We start from the raw sequence: 23,911 nt of genomic DNA, 5'->3' as shown, positions 1-23,911 counted from the left end.
AAACCATACTGACACCGTGTGGACAAAAGTGTGAACACTTCAGAAATAGACACTATCGCTCTATATCTAGCTTAATGGAATAAAAATCCAAATCCAAAAAGTTGGTTCTGAAAGTGTATTTAAATATAATTTAAGGTGATTAATGAACTATAACCAAAATAGGAGAATTGTAAGTTCGCTGTTCCGTTTCCCTGATTGGCTGAGGTGTGTTATATATCGTCTAAACGCGTTAAACAGCGATTGGTTAACAACTCATCATAAGTGAGGAGGGAGCCAATCAGTGAAGAATACGGTGTAAAAATAATGAAAAGTGCAACCGTAACTATATGTAACATGTTTTCATAACAACAGCTGGCGAACATACTTGTACAATCAGGGAGCGTCCGAGAAGACAACAGTATCATTCACAGCCTGTAAACGACGTGCAAGGCAAATTGCTGGGGAGTAAATTTGAGTACAGTAGAATCTGTACCTTCTGTAACGTTACACCATGGTATGACTTCTGATAAAAGGTAAGACTTATTTATACGTTCTTTAAAAATCTTTTACATTAGAACAATGTAAGATTAAAGTATATAGTTCATGTTTACGATATAAAAGCATGGTATATATTAAATATTATTATTAAATAATATTTTATTTTTATTAACAGACATTAACAAAAATGTATTATTGTCTGGTTCCGTGTAAATACAATTTTACATGCATACGTTATGCAATTGTGCTTTATATGATCAAATAAGTGTAGCAGTGTAGTGATTTGTGTTTATATTTGTATGATGACTTGCAAAATTTCCTCTACAGCCAGCGTCTATGTGGTGCGCAAGATCAGAGCTTCCTTGAATGAGGGAGAGCAAACTGAACAACCTGCGCTCACACCATGTAGCCTGGCTAAAGGTGAGTTTATTATAAATAAACAGATATTTGTCGTTTAACTTTCTGGGTACTTCGTTTTTTTTTTTTAAGCGAACCGGAAGTAGCACGCGAGTTTTCGGTTTTCGGGCTGTGACTGGTGTCATGACAAATCCTATCCGCCTGTAAAATCGTGTCCGCTCGTAGCGGTTTTAGGTAGCGGCCTGGTCAAAAGTTGTTATACATGGTTCTGGACAAACAATTGTTTAAAAATAAATATGAGTTCATTGCCATACTAAGTACGCACATACACACGCAACACATTTATTTGAAATATGTAATTGATTGCTATAATGGGAGCAAAAACATGTTCTGAATTATTTCGACTGATAAACTAAGTGCCAATACACAATCATGACATAGTAATGTACCTATAATGTAAATAATAAAGAATAATAAAAAAAACTGCAATATACAGAACAGGTGCACAAAATAAATAAATGATATATGAGATAGGCTTCTATATATCTTATATACTTATATAAGCACTTATAGCTTCAGTTATATAGTACTAGTATATGAAACATATGATTTGTGTAATACATTAAAGACTTTTTTAACACAATTTAAACAGCAAAAATCAAAACGCGATTTTGTAAGAATTGTAATCAGGCTCTGAACAGATTACCTATAAAAATTTCTTTCAGCCAATAGAATCGCTCTGGGGGGTCCTTGCAGACACAATTTCATAGCGGACAGGATTTGTCATGACACCGGCTGTGCCCGCTGTCTGTGAGATAGGGCTGTATGAAGAATAAAGGGCAGGGTTTTACTTCAGCGCTCCTCCTCTCCATCTCTTTCTCATAGCAGTTAAAGCCGTTACTTTTCCAATTTTGATTAAAGATTACCGCAACAAAAAATTATTTTCTTCTCTATATTAACTTGCACGGATTAAAGGTGCACTATGCAACTTTCCATCCACTTGAGGTTGCCTATTCAAAACAAAGGTGTAGTTTGATGACGCTAAAGTTTGAGCACTGCATCTTGGGACATGTGGTCTTCACCTCACAGCCGATGGAAAATAGGACTCGGGCAGAAATCATGTTCATGCATTATTACGTTACTGTAGTGTGAAGCAGAGCAGGGCCGAGTGTTGTAGAGCTAAACATGGCCGGAGCGATTGATAAACAAACACACGGCTTGCGAGCACCAGGACTTTTATTATGACGGGACGGGACACAGTCGCCGGGCGCCTGCACCATTTCCGCTCTTCCGGTTATGATTATGAGGTAATGCAGCTCTGTTTATCATATTAGATACATTTAAGTGTGTTGAAAATTATGTTATGACGTTACTCCGTGCGTTCACTTGTTCACACTGCTAAGAGTAAAGCGCTTCTGCCAAATAAAACCCGAAACCGAGGGTAGCGCAGACATGACGCAATTGACAGGCAACTTCCTCTGACGCTATGCTGAAACGTCCCGGTCCTTAGTTAAAATAGCAATTTTCTCACAATTTACAAATTAGGATATTGTAGGTACTCAAGTGAACAAAATATATAACACTGGCCTAGTGGGTTTTGGATATTTTACTGCAAAAATGCTACATAGTGCACCTTTAATTGTTCACTCAGACATTTAATATGTGCTAATAAATTAAATTAAGTCAATTCTAATTTAATGACGACTTTAAACAACTGAGTTTTGGTGTCCACTTATGAGAGCATAACATATAAATATAACACATGAATAAAATATCATAAAACAATTCCATTGGTTTCTTATGCTCTAACAATGTAGCCTAATGGCATAAACAAATACTACATTCAAAATACTTTGTTTTTTCTGGGTCTTAGGAGGTTAAAGTCATGTCAATTCACAGGGATTTTTTTTCCTACACATTTTGATTACATATTACGAAATGCAAAATAATAGAATTGTACATTTGGAATAGCATTCATCATTAATTATTCAGAAGTAAGATCAGAAAGTGCATTAGTTCCAGGACCAATTGTTTTCCCCATAGCACAGGGGTTTTTAAGGGGTGGTAAAACACATTCTTTTGAAGGCTTGATTGTGTTTGTGGATTGTTCATGCAGCATGCTTCGTTTTTAAAAAGTTGCATTATTTTTCATATTTTTACCTTTATTCTACACTGCTCTGTCCCTCCTTGTAAAAACGGTCTGATGGTTTCCAGGTTCTATGAAGCCAGTCCCTCAAAAATACGCAATGGGCTCTGATTGGTTAGCTGGCACAGTGTGTTGTGATTCGCTAAATGCCTAGTGCACGTTTTTCGGAAACGGCACCCCCCTTACCTTTACGCAACATGACATTTACCGGTAGTCTGTAAAGACTGCCGATCTATAGTGATTGTTACTGAATGGCACCCTTTGTATTTTTAGAACGATTATAGCCAAATATATGTCGCAAGAACTATTAACCCAAAATGAGCCGAATCAAACACAGAACCATGTTTAGCATGACTGTAGATAAGCAAGCATGCAAATAAACAATACATAAAAGCCCATATCAAAGAATAATTTACACTAATTCCAAGCAAGTTCGCTGTTGAGATTTAAAAAAAGTTTGTAACTCAGCTATTTGTCGGATTACATTAAGTATGAATGTGCATTTAACAAACTGGTTTGCAGAGCCAAACGGCGTTGTCATTTGTTTACTTCCTTGCTACAATGTACAATTAACAATACAAACTATTACAGGAAAACACATTGACGAAAAACAAATCATACTTACAGGTTGTGGCCCGTTTTTAAAGTTGGAACGGCTCCATCTTTCAGGACAAGCCGTTGTGCGAATCCTGCATTAAACTTGCGACGATTTTGGAAGCTTTCCTCCATAAAATGTGCAGCATAGAAAGTGAGATTTGGGTAATAATTATGAGGGACTGAGTTAAAAATAAATTTTAACTATTGATCCCTAACTCCCCCGTCCCTAGGAAGGCTGAACAACTACAATCCCATTAGCATTGTGAACATCATTATCAAATTAAAAACTAATATAAAACTATTATTGCTAAATATATAGGCTATATACAAACATTTCAGCATTTTGAGATCGCCTCGATTACAACATTCACCGTGTTTAATGGGAGTGGGCGGGGCTGGTCACACTTAAGCCAGCTCCACAGCAGGCTTCTTTTTTTTCTTTTATTTAATTTTACTAAAGAAATAACAAAGCAATACAATACAATGTTTAAAACGCTAGGGGGAGGTATAAACCATATTATAAGAGTGCGCATGCTTGTAAATTCATATAGCCTGGCTTTTTGTTTCTTTGAGGGCATTATTGACTCAATATAATGCTTCATGTCATCACCCCACAGAAAATTACACTAATAAATATGAATGACATTTAGCCATAAAAATAATAAACTCGTGAAGGAGTTTAAAAGATACTTCTTTAACCTTGTTTGAAAAGAGATAGCGATTGTATAAATTATTTTAGCCTTATCTGAATGAAGCAAAGTACATCAGTGCATTAGTACAGAATCAGATCAGATGTGGAATGTACAATGGTTGTTTTCAAATGTCACTAAAGTCGTCTGACTTGTTTGTGTGTTTCCAGGTAAAAAGAAGAGAGATGCGTCAGACAGTGCATTAATGGCAGCTCCAGAGCCCGAGGGTGCTGCTGGGTCATATGCACCTACAGAGACAGCTATACAGAAATATAGTTCCTGAGGTTAAAGGTCACGCAGATGCAAATCTGGACACAACAAAGGCCTTCACTGCTAAAAAAAAAAGTGCCTCACTGGACACCAGCATATGTTGTGTTTTGCATCCTGGTGTTCTGGTGTTCCAACAAGGCGGAAAAGACTTGTCTTTTACAAAGATGTGAAATCAGACCAGTTTTGCTCTGTGTGACCTTTATTCTCAGGTGCCAACACTTGCTCTGTCTCCTAGCTCTCTCTCTGTTTTTCTTTTCCTCATCAGCTGTAGTTTGTGAAGGTCTGTTCATCAACCTCTGCCTCAGGGGCGGTTCAGATCTGATGTTTACCTGCAGCTTTTTGCATTTATACTTGCAAACAAAATGACTGTACACATATCACTGTTACTAAAAAATAACATTGATGATATTTATAAGATCATGCCATGTTTGTTAAGACAAAACAACTAATAAAATGGTGAAACTCCCATATTTTTCTCATTTTTTTTCCTAAACAACTCAACATCATGTCTTTGTAATAAACATTTATTCTAACCGGTCCACTTCTGTATGTAAACTGACATTCCTTGTGCATAGACAAATGTTCTACTGACCATTGTGTGATAATGTAAACATGGACAAAGCCTAGACCTGAACCCTACTGAAAACCTATGGGATGAATTGGATTACTGACTGTGAGACTCCATTAGTGCCTGACCTCACTGATGATCTTATGTCTGAATAGAACCAAATCCCTATTGCCATGTTCCAGCACATGCCATGTTCCAGCTTTCCATAATGCATTTTAGAGGGAACCAATGTAATTGGTGACACCAATGTTTTTTGTTTTGTTTTTTCAATAAATGCTTAATTACTTATTGGTGTGGTGTTTGGGCGTCGCATACTTTTGTCCATTGTTGTGGCAAATTCTAAGTTCTTGATTGTCTCCGGTGCTTTAAAGAAAATCTCTCAGAGTCGAAGTTCCATGTCTCAGAAGAAATTAACTTTATTGTATGAACAACAAAGTGAGATGCCAGCTGAACATCTGACCATCTCTTCCTCAGCTCACACTTTTATACAGTTCTTGCTCAAGGTTTCATGGGAGGTGCATTACTCCCCACACTTTTTGCCACAGTTGCTCTATTCATAAACTTATCTAGTCTTCTTTGTAATGGTGGCCGACTGCCACTAGTTTTTCTTTCTCATCCATTAGGCACCATTCTTTTTACAGTCACCTCCTGGTTTTTTCCACAATTATATATAAACAATGTATCATATTTGTCTGTGGGCCTTCCCCGCCTTCCCAGTACATGACAGTGGCCCAGCGCTTCTCACCCATTTTCCCTGGCAACTAATGTAATAACTCCTGTTTCTCACGCTATGATGTTTCTTACAAGCGGCAGACCATGGTTTCTTGGTGCCCAGCTGAGGCCAGCTTATACTGCAACTAAGGCCTGGTGAGGCCTACTAAGGCCTAATGAAAATGAATTTCTTCTACACCATACACACAAAACATTGTATTGAACCTCAGAGAAAACAGGAGTTTACTAGTAGTTTATAGTTAACGCAACATGTTCTCCATGCCGCTAGATGGCGTGCAATACCTTGCGGAGAAAAGGAATGAGAGAAGAAGAGCACCCGACTTCCTGTGAGTGGCGGAAGTTTTTAATCGAGGAAAATAATCCTAATGTGCTCATTTTCTGTTCATCAACGGAATTATCCTCATTGATGATGTTCTACATCTTAAACTGACACCTGGACTTAAAAAGTGGGTGTAATATGTAAACACTGAAACCAGATGAAGGTATAATAGGACATTGTATTTAGCTACAGGCTAGTTAAGATCACTTTTAATGTGCATGTGTGCAAAGTGTTGCCTGCTTTAATGCACTGACAAATCTGAATAGTTGCAGTTTGCAGATTTTGACTCAGGCTATCTGTTAAAGTCATATACTGATAAAAGAATCGGATTCAGCTCTTCTAGGACTGGTTGCAGCGTTAGATTGAACGTTAAATGTATTCAATTGCTAGATGTTTTTGTCTAGAACGACTTAACATTGAGGAAAACAATCTACAAAGTAGTATATTAAAGTTCTTATCCTGTTCTGATTGTCCTTCTTCTCACTGCTTTATCTGTGATCTCAAAGAGGCCTTGAAACATCTGTTTGCAGAATGCCTCATGAAAAAACCCGTAAGAGCCATCCTTCTGGTTCCTGTAGTGTTACTCTGGACCGGAGGAGAGCTCTGACTCTCTCACCTGGGATCAGACGTGACAATTGTCAGGTATGTTCAGGAGGTAAACAACGAGTATTTGAGGGCTTTCACTTAAATCCAACACTTTATTTGTCTTCGCAACATATGCGTCCAATAGCGTCCATGTTACATATGTTACATGCGCTTATTGTAGTAATAGCAGTAAATTATGTGTAATTACACACAATTAACTCTGAACCTAATCATAACCTTATAGTAAAGCGCATGCCGTTTATTAATATTACTCAGTACATAAATGTATAATTACACTACAACAAGGAAACATTCAAAAACAGTTAGTGTATGCAAAATTATCATTAATCAATTAATGACGATTCATTTAATCTAAAATAAAAGTTAGCATTTGCATAATATATATGTTTACTGTGTATAATTATTATGTATATATACATGTATCTAACATGCATGTATATATTTAAGCAAAAAAAATAATATATAGATGCAAATATTTCCTAAATGTATACATGAATTAGTATGTATTTATATATACATAATAATTATACCCAGTACATGTTAGATACTATACTTTGGATTTAATTATAAGCTATTGAATATGATATCTTATTTTATAAACCTATTTGTTATTTTAATTTTCATAATTTCAGTTATTATAAAATTAATTCGTTGACTTTATGCTTTTTACCTAACAAATGTGTTATTCCTTATTCAAATTTGATCTCTGACATAATCAACGCTTGTCTGCCTGGGTCGTTCTGCATCAAAAGTTTTATCAATCTCTCCATGTGTCTCAGGCTGAATGCCCCCTTAAGATCCCCAGGAGAGTTTCCGGAGCTGAGGATGAGTGTGTAGACATGGAGATGTTTAAAGATCGGAAAAAGAGCCCCTCTAAGGTGACTGAGATGGACAGGAAGTGATGCATGAAATGCGGCTGTGCATTTGTTGACAAAGTGGTGCAAATGTTCTTTACTAAAACCTAAGACATTATGGACATGTTTACATTTAATCATTTAGCAGACGCTTTTATCCAAAGCGACTTACAAAAAAGGGGAGAGCAATAGAAGCAATGAAACAAACAGGGCCAACAACCTGTAAGAGCTGTAAGAAGTCTCAATTAATTAGCAGAGTACACAAGTTTTTTATTTTATTTTATTTTTTTATATAGCCATCTACAATAGCCACCTACAACAAAAACTCATGTACGCAAAATACCGAACACTGGATTTTGATAGCCACGACGTGTGGTGTAAATTCACTAATAAAATTGAAGTCAGGCCCCTCAATGGTAAAAATTAAATAAAATGTATTTATCTAAAATCACGATCCAGGGTAGTTTCTCATGCAACCAAAACCTGTCTGAGAGAGTTACAAAGTGAGCTCCAAGCAAAACAGAGTATGTATTTAGTACAATAATTTATCATTGAAAAAAGACTTGACTTTCAAAATTGATTGGATAAATAAATTAGCGGTTTATCATAAGGCCTCTAAACTCCTACTTCCTTTTATTATATAAGTACATTTTCTGGTTCACTGACGTCATATAACCTGCATGCCCACCTGGTATGTGTAAATATTTTAATTTGGAAACATCTTATCTGACTCTCTAAACTCTACACGGTCTAACTGACCTTGACTGCAGAAAGAAATCATTATTCTCAAGTTGTTTCTCACAGCATTTGTAGATTAGCTTTTAAACACTGGAGAGACAACATAAAAGTCTGTCACCAAGTGTATGACATAGAGAGTGGCCCAATGCTCAGTGATAAAATGGTAATATAAATATATCTCCTCCATGCATGTCAATCAAAATCTAGCCCTTACATATATGGCATAACTTCTCTGGGGCAGTGACCTTCTTCGGTTCGTCCCCTTACATTCTTAAACAGACGCGGTTTTGAAACCGTTACTTTTGTCCTTCTTCACTACTCCTCCTGTCAGAAACAATAAAGGTAGAACATCTATTTTCATTACATGCAATGGTTATACACATATATCTATATGTCAAAAACAAATTACATTTTCGAATGATTAAAAAGTTAAATAAAGCCTACGTAAGGAAATATATACAACTCACGTAAGATTAAAGGGTTACTTCAGCGATTAGCATATGGCTTTGCTTTGTATCAGTAGAAACCCTTGAGTATATTCGTATGATCATGCTCCCCCCACTCATATCCTCCTGAGACGAGAGATTTATGTATTTTATTTCTGGAAAAATTTTTGGCCAGAGCCTAAAGAGTACAGCCAACAGAGGGAGCTATTTCCACATGTTTTCAGCCCGTGCATGGGCGGTGGGATCGCACTCACAGCTCAGCTCGCAGCTGCAGGCATTCATGTAAACGGATCGGTGCGGAGCAAAGTCAGTGTTTCAACGTCTCAAATTGGTATTAAAAGTTAAGCTTCTAAAGGCATAAACTGAATACGCTCCATACTGAACATGAGCTGTGAATGTATATGACTCGAGCGCGGGCGTGTTTACCTCAGCTCACATCACGAGAGCTCATCAGCTCATTCATCACGATGAATGTAATCTGACTCCTGCTGCGTTTGTGCTGTGACTCTCCCTCAGCGGCTAAATCACATTATATTTGAACAGACACGCTTAGATTTTAATTGTAGTGTCTGTTCTCTAACTGAACTGATTTTATGAAGATGAACGTGGTGGGAAAGTGATCAGTGATTCCGTAGCGGAGGCTTTGGGAGTTGCCTCGTAGAGCAGCGAAGCATTCTGAGAATTGTTGTCTTTCATCCCCATGAGACAAAAATACATTTTCTGTCTTTTCTCAGTCTAGAAATCACATAATTAAAAAATAATTTCACATTTCTACGACATTAATGACCCAATTTAAATACATATTCATCCCAACACTGAAGTACACCTTTAATAAAATTGATCATGTATAAGCTGCAGCATTGATTAAATACATATTCACATATGCACATTTTTCCAGTGGAAGTCTAATCGTTCTTTTGTGTGTTATTGCTTTTATAAATCAGAAACTACAATACGATAAAACACACCAGTGTCAATGACTTGTTATGCATGTTCACCAAGTTATATAGCTTTTTAGCATAACTACATGGTTGCCAAGCACTGAATTATTTTGGCAAGTTAATATAGAATGTGTGTTTATCTGCTATTAGATGTTTTCCTGATCCAGTAAGCTACCTCTGTCAACAATTCAACCTGATATCCTAATGCTATGGAATTTCTGATTGCCTTTGTTTTATTTTGTACTTAGATCCACTGGACACAGCTGGCCTCAAATGGTACATCCTCCCAGTCAGATCCCAAATCACAAAAAAACAGCATTAAAGATAATGCAATATGGCAGGAAATGCAAAGGTAACGTGCTTTCCACATTAACCTTCTGATCTTGAAGGCGAAGCTCATTCTTCATCACTCACTGTAAATGTTTAGTTATATAGTATGAATTGTTTACAGTGCATTTACATTGTTTACATTACATGACTTGCTTTCAATTGCATGTGATATATTGTGTGAAATCCAAAGACTCAACATTGTATGTATTGTGACAAGAATTCCGTTTCAGAGGGTTTAAACAGAATTTTTAACGTTCTTGATTACCCAACACCTGTTTCCTGAGAGGAAGTGATTCATTGGGCGCATTTTGCATCCTTCAACATATTGCAATGTTTGGAGCCAGTTGTTTTTTTGGGGTACAGTAAGGCTGTACTGCTAGAACTGAAGTGGTTTCTCTGATCTGGCCTTAACAAATTCTTATGAAAACTTTTCCTTATAATATGCTTACTGGACTAAATTGCTGTTGATGAGTTGTTGAGCACATCATTGTTGGCTGTTTTGATGCTTAGTTTCATTATTATTTTACAGTGTCATTGTTACACATTACATGTAGTAATAATAATAATAAACTTTATTCATATAGCACTTTTCAGGCATACAATGCAGTTTAGAGTGCTTTACAAATGAGGTTCAATAAAAACATGTACATCTAACATAAGAGATTGAAATAGGTCAAATGCAACATACAGGATAAAATACAAAACATATGATGAGCCAACATAAAAATAAAAATAATCATCCACATCATATTTGTCAGGGAATGCTGCACGTAGAAGATAATTTGGTCCCACTTTATATTAGGTGGCCTTAAGTACTATGTACTTAGATCAAAAAATAAGTACCATGTACTTATTGTGTTCAAATTGTATTGCAAAACACCTTTGCTGAAATTGAGGTGGGATACGGGTAGAGTTAGGGACAGGTGTGGTGGTGTGTGTAAGTTTAAGGGTAGAGTTAGGTGTAAGGGAAGTGTCAACTGTGTAACTACAAATGTAACTACAGAAATTAATTACAGACCTAATTACATGCAGGTATTTTTTAAATGTAAGTACAATGTAAAAACATGTATGTACACAATAAGTGCATTGTATCAAATGATTAATTACAATGTTACTACATTGTACTTAGGGCCACCTAATATAAAGTGGGTCCGATAATTTATTATAAACACAGTTTAGAGTAACTAATTAAATGTCAGCGTGAAAAGATACATTTTTAGCTTTCTATAAAAATACTAAGTCTACTAGCTTCCCAAATATCTGATGGTAGCATCTTCCATAGTTTTGCCACATAATTTGCGATAACTATGAACCTCTAATAGACTTGTACTAGATGATCTTAGGGTTCCGGGTGGAATATAATTAACAAAAGAACTTACAATATAGTTAGGTCCTTGTCTGTTAAGAGCTTTGTAAGTGATGAGGAGGACTTTAAAATCTATTGTACATTTTGTTGGAAACCAGTGCAGTGCAGCTAATACTGGTGTTACATGTTCTCTCTTTTAGTTCTGGTCAGTAGCTAAGCTGGTGAATTTTGAACAAGCTGATATCTGATTATTGATTTTTGTGGGAGATCAGTTAAAAGTACAATAGTCTACTTAAGATATTACCATGGATATTTTTTCTGGATCTTTCTGGTTTAAAAATGTCTTATTTTAGCTACATTTCTTAGATGGAAAAATGTAGAGTTATTATAGTAATAATAAAAATAATAATGATAAATTATGCATATTACATGCAACTAACCTTTAACCACCAAACCCTAATCCTACCCTAACCTTGTAGTAAGTACATTTAGTTACTTAACATTACTTAGTATTTAAATGTGTAATTACAGTGTAACAAAGACACCTTTAAATAAAGTGTAACCGGGAGAAATGTAAAAATATATTATATCAGACACTTATTTCAAAAGAGCAGAGGGAAATTCTGCTTTGCATGATATGGTGCATATCTACAGTTATTTGCTTATCATTTGTGCACCATCTGTGCATGTTGACCCGTCTCATTCCTTGTGCACACTGTTTATTCGTTAAAATGGCTAGTGTACTAAAAACAAGTCAATAAACAGCTGTGAGGCATGTACCAAATGTGTTTAAACTCTCTGTCTAGTAGTTAAAGAGCTCAAGTGTATTTAGGCTGTATTTTAGTTGAGGCAAATATACATAACGTTTTCTGATGGGTTTATGTTTGCTTTTTTCTTATGATATATTTATATGTGTGTGTGTGTGTGTGTGTGTGTGTGTGTGTGTGTGTGTGTGTGTGTGTGTGTGTGTGTGTGTGTGTGTGTGTGTGTGTGTTTGAGCAATATCAATTTATTTATTTATTTATTATTTTATTTATTTATTTATTTATTTCCTACAGGCGTCAGGTCAAAGTGGTCTTAAAAGACGTCCTTCAGACAGAGGTTGGACAGAGACTAAAATGTAGTGGGCAGAGTTGCAAAAAGACAGACCAATCAGAGAGCAAAAGAGGGAGCAATCATACCTCAACAGCCGTGCTTAAAAACAAGAGGAGATCCAGTCTAATAAAAAGAGAAGGGACAGACTCTACTGAACCAAGCGATGTTTCAACATCCCACAGTCAGACTGAATCATCCACTGAAAATGAATCCTGTTCACACAAGGAAATAAAAAATCAGCAATCCAAACAACTGAACTCCTCACTTAAACTACTGGAGACCTCTGAAGTATTAAGTAACTCTTGTTCACCCAGAGAAAGCGACTCACTACAGGCTGTTCAGATTAGTGAACAGTTGCCTAAACAGACTAAACCACCTGCTTTTGAAGAGAATGAAGCGTCACGTCTTAAAGGATCTCCACAGCATGAGAGTGCGCTGTCCTCTGGATGTGAAATTGTATGCAGTCCCTTGTCACCAACACAGGGCAGCCTGAGAGAGAAAAAATCAGGCAGTGAGGTAAGACCTGTACACCGTGGCAAAAGGAGTCGGAACATTTAATGTGCACTGGCAATCAAAAGTTTGGGGTCAGTGTTTTTTTTGTTTTTTTTAAAAGGAAGAAATAAAATGAATACTTTTAATCAAGGATGCTAGTGATGAAGTAAAGACGTTTATAATGTTACAAGAAATTTCTATTTTAAATAAATATTATTTTAAACTTTCTTTTTTTATCAAAGAGATCCTGGGGGATTTTTGTTCCCTATGTAAATATTAAATTACATTTTAAAATAAATTAATTGTGTTATCTTATCTCATAATTAGTCATCTTGAGATTATTGCAATTATTAGGTTTAGCAAATATAAGTACCCCATGGAACCTTAAGTACATCTGTTTTAGAAACTTTACTATTTTATTGTAGATCATTATTTGTAATTCAGCCTTTGTTTTTACAGCATCTACCCAATAAGAAAGAAATGACAGAAACAGAAGAGCCCCTGAAGGATTCTGCAGGAGATGAGGAAAATCACTTGTGCAAGAATGGAGAGGTGGTGCAGGAGGTGGAAGGGATGAGAGGAAGTGTATTACGCCTCTCAGTCGGGGCTGACGGGCAAATCCCAGTCAAAAGATGTCGTATGGATAGCTTCTCAGGTGATCAGGTTCCCAACTCAGACCCCGTCTCTGGGAGTGCAGAGGGGCGGAGCTTCATCATGGAATCTTCTAAGCTCGACTCATCTGAACCTAGTAAGTGAATAGTGCCTAATATTCAGATAAGGTGGTTGCCTCTGTGAAGTGCATTAAATAATATAATGCACAGCTAGCCGTGGATTATCCCGCTTATACCATGGTCATTTGCCAGCAGTGAAAACTTAAAGCTATTAATGTTTGCGGCGCAATATTTATTTTTTTATTTATTATTTTATCAGTTTAAAACGCTTTGAAATCTGAAATCAGTGCGTTAAAATAGAACGGTTGGGTTAGTTCACCCAAAAATGAAATTTATGCCATTAATGACTCACCCTAATTTCATTCCACACCCGTAAGACCTCCGTTCATCTTCGGAACACAGTTTAAGATATTTTATATTTAGTTTGAGAGCATATCCAAGTGTAGGCACACTATACTGTCCATGTCCAGAAAGGTCATAAAAACATCATCAAATGTCAGTTAGTTAGTTAGAATCTAGTTAGAATTGTTCAAAGCAGAACAACTGTTTCCAAAATGTATTATAATAAAACAAATGAGAACCAAATCAGCATATTATAATGATCATCTAAAAGATTGTGTGACACTAAAAACTGGCATAATGGCTGCCAAACATTAAGCTTTGCCATTACAGATAACAGTTACTTTAAATTGTAATAACATTTCACAATTACTGTTTTTACTGTTTTTGATCAAATCAAATCAAAATGCAGCCTTGGTGAGCATAAAAGACTTTCAAAAACGTTTGAAGACATCTAACCCTTACCAAACTTTTGAACGTTAGTGTATATAATTGATAAATTACATTTCATTAAAATAAACATCGTAATAATGGATGTAACTACGTGTTTTTTCCTAAGTTGTCCACCTCATGTTTTACTTCCAAACGTTGAATGTTTATTATTTAAAACCATTAATTTTATTATTACCTTGCTTAGTTGTTCTCTCCAGTGAAGAGGAAGAGGAAAGAGAAGAGGAGGAAGCCTCTGCTCTTAACATCCAGCCACCGGAGTGTGCAAAAGTCATTGATAAATTAGCAAGATTTTATGAGCAGGAAAACACACCTGAGTGTCACTCAAACACCACAGAGATGTATGCCCAGGTTTGTATTATAATCCAAATACTGGACTAAAAGAATGTAGTTAGTTACTAAATATATGGCTCATCTATATATGGCAAACATCTAGCTTAACATAAGGGGTCTGTTGCAACCGGGCACTGGTGCTGATGTGTGTTTGTATGTTTTCATTGTCAGAATTCTGCTATGATGGAGCTACAGCTGTCTTCCATTCACATGGGTGGAGTTAAAGTCACATCCAGTGAGAGTATGAAGGTGAGAATATATTGGAGTGATCAAATATGTCATAAAGATATGGTTTACATAATATAACTGCAAGTGTATAAAGAATGTTTTTGAATGTCGTTTTATTTTTATTGTGAGCGTCGCTAATTTTGAATATACTATTTTTCAGATCACTATAGACAATATCACCTTTACGTTGAAAGGTAAATATGTTTTAAACAAACAAATTATTAGAAATATTTTAGTGCAGATAAAATAACTTATTATTAAGCATTAACTGTTTTCTTTCGTAGATGTATTAATTTAACAGTAAGATAACTTAAAATAACCTTTATTTCATATTTTTTAATATAAATCAAGAAAAAATATACCGGTACCTTGTATATTTTTGTAAATGTGTCTAATTTTTTCTCTCTCGTTTACTCAGATTCTTCTGTGAAAATTACAATATCGACCGCTAGTGTGTGCAAATACAGTGTGTGGGAGGAGCCTATGTTGGAGGGGTGTGGCTTAGTTATGGACAATGAGGTCCTGCCTTCTTCTCTGCTCTTCCTTTGGCTGTCTGATGCTCAGGCACACCAACTACACAATGACCTGTCTGTCATTGAGCCAAGCACATGTCCAGGTCAGATTACTGTTTGTTTATAAATTACTGTATTATTATTATATTTTTGAAAGTAATGACAGTACATTCTTGTATCCTCTCTCCTTTTACATATGTTTTTGTGTGTGTACAGCTGAAGACAGTACATGCGTGTTACTGTGTTTGGCTGAACCTGTTACTGGTGTTGTGAGAGCTGTGTTGGCCTCTTTAATGGACTTGGTGGGTTTGAAGCAGAGCAGTTCCGACCTCTTGTCCCCCCTCACACAGCCGGAAAGCCTGAAACTGCTGCAGAGCTGTCAGGAAACACACCTGCTCCAGCTACTGACGCCCAAAATTGATGCACCAACCAGCCCTGCTGCATGTGCAGCTGAATCTGCTGTGAAGGTTGCATGTTTGCTTTTTTTTTTCTTGTTTGGAATTTCTACCTTAAAGTTTGTTAGTAATTTTGTTACCATGGTGTTTTTTTTCCTTTTATGTGGGTAGTTTATAGAGAATTATTGATTATAGGAGGCTATATAAAAACATTTAAATAGCCATTTTATGGATTGAATGTGTGTCTTCAGTCACAGGATTCTGATGTTCAGTTGAAGCCAGTCTATACGTTGTGCCACAGAAAAGCTCAGGGTTCATACAGTGTTTCCTTGGCACCTACACTCGGTGCAGAATGGACACCATACCGACACTGTGTTCCAGCACGCAGGTAAAAACTTGTGATTTTACCTTGTTTAAGGGGGATTTACACTCTGGTTCAAAAGTTTGGAGTCTGTAAGATTTTTTTGTTGTTCTCATATACTCACCAAGGCTGCATTTATTTGATAAAAATACAGTTTAAAGAGTAAAATAATGAAATATTATTGCAATGTAAAATAACTGCTTGCTTTTTAAATATATTTTTAAAATACAATTTATTCCTGCAATGACAAAGCTGAATCTTAAGCAGCCATTACTCCAGTCTTCAGTGTCACATGATCCTTCAGAAATCATTCTAATATGCTTATTTAGTGTTCCAGAATATTATCTTCACGTTTTCTGTAACATAATTTACCACTATTCCTTTCTGTTTAGATTGATTCTGTTCCCTCCTCCGCCCTCGAAAAGAGCCATCACCGTGACGACAGAGGATCTGGAATGTTTAGACAGCGGCGAGTTCCTTAATGACGTCATCATCGACTTCTACCTCAAGTAAGATTAATGGCCGTTTCACACCGCAAACGTGAGCGGCGTGTATTTTTTCCGGCGCCCATGTTAATCAATGGTTGCGTCCGAAACCTGGAAAATGCTGCATTTGGAGGACACATTTGAAGGCAGGAAGGCATCAAGCTGTGTCCGAATCTAATGTTTGCTTCACTTCCTGTCTCCTGAGATACCTTCATCTGATCGATTTTTGAAGGCAGCTTGCATGCATGTGTCCTTCGCTGCCTTTGATATCCCACAATCCTGTGCTTTCCATTCAGTGACAGTTGAGCTGGGGAAAAAAGATGGCGTCCAGAAGTTGCGTTTGCGTGTCAGTTTGTGTGTAAATGTACGATTAATACCAACATATTACACTTCTGATGTCATTTCTAGCGAGAAATCACTACTGTAGTAATTAAATGTGTTTAGTTCTCACCAAAGCTCTGTCTATTTTGCTGTAGATCATTAAACTGTTACACTGCCTTAGAAGTCTGTCCGAAATTAGTTTCATGAGATGCCTTCATGCACAAAACGCTGCCTTGCAAGTCATTGTCTGATGAGGCAGTGAGGCAACGAGTCAGCAGCCTAGGTTTTCGGACGCAGCCAATGAGTGTATTCTCACTGGGAGCAGGAGCGCGTGAGCGTCAAGCAGGAGCGTCGCGTGAGCAGCAGTGAAGCTGGGGTTTCGGCGGGGAGCCTATTTTTGCAGCGCTCAATTAAAGTGAAAGCACACTTTTGATGGACAAAATAAATATATCACCACACAAAAAGTGCTCAAAATACACAAGAAGCATGTGTAGTGTGTTTTAACGATAACTGGAGTATGTCAGAAAAGAAAACGAAGAATAAAAAATATCTGTAGAAGATTTACCCATTTAAACTTGTTTTAAAGCTACACTGTGTGATATTTTCCCCCATCTAGCGTTGAAAAGGTATATGACCATCCAGTGAATAATAGTTTCTGTTCCTCTCAATTCTGATTTCGTTTTAACTTCTACGGTGGCCGATTTAGTCAAAGATTAACATGGCAATCCCCCTCTTCACATTCGACCCGATGCCATCGAGTGTTAAAACGCGAAAGGCGAAGCTTGAATTTACAGGTATGTCCCTCTTTGGCTAATGTAGTTTCAAGACGGAGGGGCAACATGCCGACCAGCATTCGAACCCCTCACCCGTATGTATAATGGCATATTATAAACTTATGAGAATACTTTATAACTTGAAAGAAGTAAATATACATTAATGAGCACATATATTTTTGAAAGAACTAAGTGTTTTTAGCTAAGAATAAACTAAAAAATGTACACAGTGTAGCTTTAATTATTCAGTTTGGGTGAAAGTTTGGTTATGATTGTAAAAAGTAAAGTAAACTAGCCAGAAAATATAATAAACGTTCTTTTAGCTTAGTATTTAGTATTCAGACAGGTATTTATATGCTCTAGCGTGGGAGTCGCTGCTGTGACGCTGTACAAACGCTTCCAGTGTGAATACTCTGGCTCGTCTGCAGCTGCAGTGACGGTGTAGTTACGCTGACGTGCATCTCATGCACGACTCATGCTTGCAGTTTTGAAACAGCCATAATGCTGCTTTCCAGACAGCTCGGAATTCAGATTTTTCCTACATCGTTCTTGGAAATAACGTCTGGAATGCCACTCTAAGACCTGGGACATCGGGGTACCTTGATCAAACGCCAACCGAGACGCATTATTTGACATCATTTCCAATTAGCATAAACGTAACTTTGACTTTAGACATTTAATTGTAATTTAATACGTTTATGTAATGGTACATTCTTTTTTGCTTTTTTTCGTCAGCTGTTTTCAAGTTTGTTTTTATTCTTTTTTTTTTGCCACAATTGCCACAACACGATATGCTCTTGTTGTGTCTTGGTGACATCATCATATGAATGTGTCATGTCAACATGAATGTGATGTCTGATTGCCTGAAACTCACTGAGGTCTGAAGGAGGAACTAAATTAGGTCCACTCCTCCTTTGTTTGGGGAGGAAAGGGGCTAAGAACTGGGAGTTTTGACTACAAGCATAAAATTTGAGACCTGGGTCAATCCTGATTCTCAGGTTCCTTGGCGAGATTTAGAAGTGAATATTACCCATCCTGTTCGCCTACAAGATCTACCCCTTTCAGGTATCTGCAAATGCTCTAAGAAAAACTGTGGACCAATTGTCGAATACTCCCTTGATGTGTGGAAAAAGATTGAGAAAATTATGGGAAGCCCCTCTTTATACACCAAATTAACACCATTATGGCATAATACTTCTTTACGTACTGGTAACAAACCCTTTGTCTTTAAAGCTTAGTCCAATCTAGGTGTTCACACCCTGAATGATATTTTCAGTGACGAGAGCATCAAATCATTTCAGGACTTGAGCATAGAGTTCTCGTTACCTGGTTTTCTTTCTTTTTATATTTAAGATTGAGGTCAGCCTTGAAAGCCTATGGCGTCCCTTGGGCCACTGGTGTCTTGCCACATCCTCTGTGGGAGTGGCTAGACCCTGATACCCCCTATAGTGGCTTAGTTTCCAAAGTCTATGATTCAACTCTTTTATTGCAATACTCTTATATTCCAGCTGTCTACTCTTGGGAAAAGGAAGGTTTAGCTAAACCTGATTGGGCTGTGGTATGGGCCAGATGTTTCACAGCATCTAAGAACCTGGCACACCAAATGATTCATTATAAATGCATTAACAGAGCTTATATCACTCCTAGTATATTATATAAGATACATTTTAGATCGTATCCATGCTGTCATTTATGTAATACATCTACAGTAGGTTCTTATTTGCACATGTTTTGGGAATGCCCAACAGTGGTTCCTTTCTGGACTTTTGTTTGTACGATTCTTTCTTACATTCTACACATTAATATACCTCAGGACCCTGTGATATTTCTGCTTTTAGACGATTCCGCTCTCCAACTAAACGCTCACCAAAACAGGACCATATTGGCAGCAAGCACTGCTGCCAAAAAGACTATTCTAAAACTATGGATAGAACCATCCATCCAACAACTTTCCTTTGGCTATCCTACTTCAGAGACATTGTCTTACTAGAAAGTACCACTGAAATAGCAAAGATATTATTAGACAAGCTGAAATGTTGACATTCTACTTTTTCTTTTCATATATGTGTATACATATGTATATATACTGTTTCTTATTTCTTATTAGTTATCCATCTAGTTTATTACTTACTATTATTTATTTATTTATTTATTTCCTCTCATTGTGGGGTGTTTTCATGGCATCTGTCTGTATATAGTTCATTGGAGATTTGATATGTTCCTGGAATATGAATAAATGTAAAATTTTGATCAAAAAAAAAAAAGATTGGTCCCATTTGCATCTGGTTCTGCTCAACTCCCTGCACATAGAAGGAGGACTGAGTGATGTGTAAAACAAACAACCATTTGCTTTTTTTAACATGACATTTTTAGGTGCTTCAATCTGAAATCAATATTACCAATCAACCATCAATATTATCTGAAATAATACTACTTGCTAACAAGAGCATCCACCAGTATTTTTTGTCTGTCTGCCACAAACTTGCAAACTGATGTTATATTATTTTATATGTGTGTTTCAGGTATCTTATGGTGCAAAAGTCCCCGCGGGCATCTGTACTCAGATCTCATGTTTTCAGCAGTTTTTTCTATAAGCAGCTCACACGCAGAGACAATGCTAATGAGGACAGTACAAGCACACCGTGAGTATTTGTCACACAGCACACCCGAATTCATATACAGCTCTCTTACTTGTCAAAAAGTTTTTGTTACACAACGATACAATAATATAATTTTTATAATGTATATGCGCCATCAGAGCTCAGGTCAGAAGGCATCAGCGTGTGAGGACATGGACCCGTCATGTAGACATCTTTGACAAAGACTTCCTGTTTGTGCCTGTAAATCAAGAGTGAGTATTAGCTATATAAATATAATGTTTGGAATGAATGCTTAAGTTGTATTTACTTTTGTGGGCCAGGCAGTTTTTATTTTTAGTAATAAAAACACTAGTTTCTGTTCATTAGTTTGTGTTCCTATGGACATATATTACAGACTTTTTTCCACTCAATGTGCATGTGATGCAGTATGTGTGATTTAATGTGCCTTGAATGTAAATCATATTGTTTTATAAGTATTTTATATCTAGTCTGGTGTTTGTTCTAGAGCACACTGGTACCTTGTGGTGATCTGTTTCCCTGGGTTAGAAGAGCCGCAGTATATGAAGAGGGACGGCAGTGGCTTTGTGCACAACGATGAAAGTGAAGGTTTGGGTGAGTCTGAGCGTGAGATACATGGAGAGAATAGATCCAACAGTGATGAGGACAAAAATACAGGTAAAAAAAATTTCATTCTAATGCTATTTTTATGCTTACTACTTTAAGAATTATTTCATGATTCTAGACAAACTTTTGTTCCTAATTTAGATGACAGTCGTATAAAGTCAAGCATGTCTCATCCTCTCGTAAGTCAAAATAACCGTTAACAACTGTCAGAAATCTGGATTGGAGTACATTTGATTTGAAATAATGGAATTTCCACACAAACGGCAACAGCAGAACCTTGTGCTTTTCTTTCTGTAGAACTGTACGGAAAATACCTGCAAGAGAGACATTGTGTGTAAAAGGTATGTGTTTTTAAAGAGGTCCGTTTTTTATGTGTTGTTTTATGTTTCCTGGGGTGCAATTATAATTTTAGTAATTTTTACATCAAAAATTGTCATAATTTAGACCCTGATTTAAATTGACATGTCTGCTGTGAGACTTCGGAGTAAATGCCTACTGCTATGTATTCAAACTTTTTTCTTTTGAGTTTACGAAACTGACTCATTTGAAGTAGTCTGAATTGTTTCATTGCTTTGAGTTCTATAACTTGTTTACTACGAACTTAAATTTACCTAAAACTGGGCTATTTCCCAGCATGCTTTACCATGGCACTTGAAAGGCAGAGTTAAGGCTTAAACTAAGTGTTACTGTTAAATAATGTTTAGTAGGAGATGTATTTGTGTTTAATGCTTTGCTATGCTAATTCAGAAAAGTTTCTGTTTTGGTATATTTTAAATATTCTATATTGCCGTACTCATTCAGCAATTGCTATGCTATGCTAATGTTAGCAAAGCATTGTGTTAGCAATTAGCATTTGCACAGTTAGCTAGCAAAATTTCCACTACTAAAAATATTGAAATTGAAATTACATGACAATTGTAAGTTACATGTATGAATTAACTCACTCAAAAATTAAAAATTAAGAGCAGTTCTCAAAAATAAAAGGAAATTCTGCATTTCTGCATTCTATCAATGCTTGCAGAAAATAAAAATAAAAATCGTTTTATTAGCAACATTTCGGTCTCATGACCTTCATCAGGCATATACCCGACATGAGACCAAAACGTTGCTAATAAAATGTTGTTTATAGTTTGGAAAAAAATCTAATTGGGATTTTTTTTTTTTATTCCTATTTTGCAATTTAATATGTAAAATAGTTTTTGGGAGCTTTTTATCTTTTGTATTAGTCAACAAAGACAAACAATAAATCATTGTATGATATGGGGTGGGAATCTTTAGGCACCTCAAGATCCAATCCAATTCTGGGAGTCACGATCCGATTCCAAAACAATTCCTAATCTTTTTTCAAGTCTCTAACAGCCGCATGCGCGAGCAGCCGAGCACTCTTCACATAGCAGTGAGTCAGTGAGTTCATATTTTTAATATACAAGTCCACTGCATTCTAAGCGACATGAACGATGCCTTCATAGAACATTTGGAAGGATATATCAGGATATTGTTAGCATATCCTTTGCGATGAAGCCTGCTGATGTCCTTGTAATTCTTTTCAACCTTTCTGAAATTTATTAAAGATTTTCTTATGGAAGGTTCAAGTGTGTGTGAGGAATCGAAAGCCGTCAGAAGGGTGTTTCTATACGCAGTGCCATCTCGCACCTGCGGTTAAAAACTAAGCTCAGAATCGACCCAGAATCGCAGTGTAATCGCATGTAGCCTTTGCGGGTTTGTGTTTTGTTTTAGCGCAATATTATCACAAATGTGATTAACAGTAAAAATGATGTAACTGATTACCTCAATTTTTTGTTTTGCAAACTTATTCGGCTTTATAGTGTAATTTAAATTTATTTTGATGGATTTAAGATTCTACTAACTATATTTTTACTAGGCAGCCTTTCAGAAATGGGATTGCACTGCTAATGTGTGAAATTAAAAATTTTAATTCAAGAAATTAATTTTAAAATGTTAATTTATGGGCTTTTGCCATTTAATCGGCTGAACAGTGACATAACTATCATTTGTAATGTTGAGAATTATTGAGAATTATTTTACTCTTTATTTTTTCAGACCATGTATTCTCATAATGGATTCCCTGAAGTTGTCGGTTCACGAACGTATCTTCAAAGTCTTGCGCGAGTGAGTTTTTGCACTCACATTTGATGTTAATTGTAATGGCTATGCATATACACACAATGGATATTTTACATGACATGAACTCATGACATGAGTGTTTTTTTTTTTTTTTTTTTTTAAAGATACCTTCAGTTGGAGTGGGTGGCAAAGAGAGGTGGTTATCGTGACTTTAGTGTTGACCACATGGTAGGTTCCCACTGTAAGGTCCCCCTACAGGACAACAGCAGCGATTGTGGCCTTTACCTGCTACAATATGCTGAAAGTTTTTTACAGGTAGACCTATACTCGTTCTTTATTCCAGATTTTAAAATTCAAAAATGTGTGTAAATCTGTTTTGACTTCACAAGGCCAACCGCAATGCTGTTTGTGTATCTTTCAGGACCCGGTGTTACACTTTGACTTGCCTTTGAGATTGGAGCGCTGGTTTCCACGGCAACAGGTGCGATGCAAACGGGAGGAGATTCGAGACCTCATTCTACACCTGTACAGATTTCAGAAAGGCTCTCTGGGAAATGAAGCTGTAGAAGATGGAACAGATTCTAAAAGCTTTTAGAATCACATGATTATTTTACCCTAGATGTATTTATATTTTAGCTGATTTTTAACCTTTTTTATAATTTTATGCTTTTTATATACATTGTTGGAAAAACTTTAGAAATAAATAAATGTTGATGAAATGAAATAGTTTTGCTGTTTTTAATCTCACAGTTTCTGTATGCATGTGTCTTT

General features: G+C 36.4%; 1 protein-coding gene and 2 long non-coding RNA genes across 5 annotated transcripts; 2 read left to right on the top strand and 1 right to left on the bottom strand.

The window, feature by feature from the left end:
- Positions 1-297: 297 nt before the first annotated feature.
- On the top strand, positions 298-5,004 carry LOC137075432 (uncharacterized). Its single transcript, XR_010905036.1, has 3 exons — positions 298-512; positions 805-897; positions 4,437-5,004. It is a non-coding gene; the product is annotated as an uncharacterized lncRNA (long non-coding RNA).
- A 1,143-nt stretch (positions 5,005-6,147) lies between these two features.
- Positions 6,148-23,864, top strand: senp7 (SUMO specific peptidase 7). 3 transcript variants are annotated; one of them, XM_067443943.1, is made up of 21 exons: positions 6,148-6,282; positions 6,686-6,797; positions 7,541-7,639; positions 9,989-10,092; positions 12,435-12,987; positions 13,423-13,711; positions 14,611-14,774; positions 14,928-15,005; positions 15,145-15,178; positions 15,403-15,600; positions 15,713-15,963; positions 16,143-16,279; positions 16,645-16,761; positions 20,354-20,473; positions 20,590-20,682; positions 20,937-21,106; positions 21,197-21,234; positions 21,353-21,396; positions 23,117-23,185; positions 23,305-23,455; positions 23,562-23,864. In XM_067443943.1, exons 2-21 carry the CDS (start codon positions 6,687-6,689, stop codon positions 23,733-23,735), a joined length of 2,994 nt encoding a protein of 997 aa, XP_067300044.1. In that variant the 5' UTR covers positions 6,148-6,282; position 6,686; the 3' UTR covers positions 23,736-23,864. The 3 variants fall into 3 exon arrangements, with proteins under 3 accessions (XP_067300044.1, XP_067300046.1, XP_067300045.1); XM_067443945.1 differs by having other exon boundaries at positions 6,153-6,282; positions 6,662-6,797; XM_067443944.1 differs by having other exon boundaries at positions 6,160-6,318.
- LOC137075431 (uncharacterized) lies at positions 18,608-19,932 on the bottom strand. The gene is made up of 2 exons (XR_010905035.1): positions 18,862-19,932; positions 18,608-18,807 (listed from the first exon to the last, which is right to left on the bottom strand). It is a non-coding gene; the product is annotated as an uncharacterized lncRNA (long non-coding RNA).
- Positions 23,865-23,911: the final 47 nt, after the last annotated feature.

Source organism: Pseudorasbora parva, chromosome 5 (genome assembly GCF_024679245.1).
Source record: "Pseudorasbora parva isolate DD20220531a chromosome 5, ASM2467924v1, whole genome shotgun sequence".
In the NCBI taxonomy this organism is placed as follows: domain Eukaryota; kingdom Metazoa; phylum Chordata; class Actinopteri; order Cypriniformes; family Gobionidae; genus Pseudorasbora; species Pseudorasbora parva.
The sequence above is the reverse complement of the archived record's forward strand: the minus strand, read 5'-3'. Positions and strand labels throughout refer to the sequence as shown.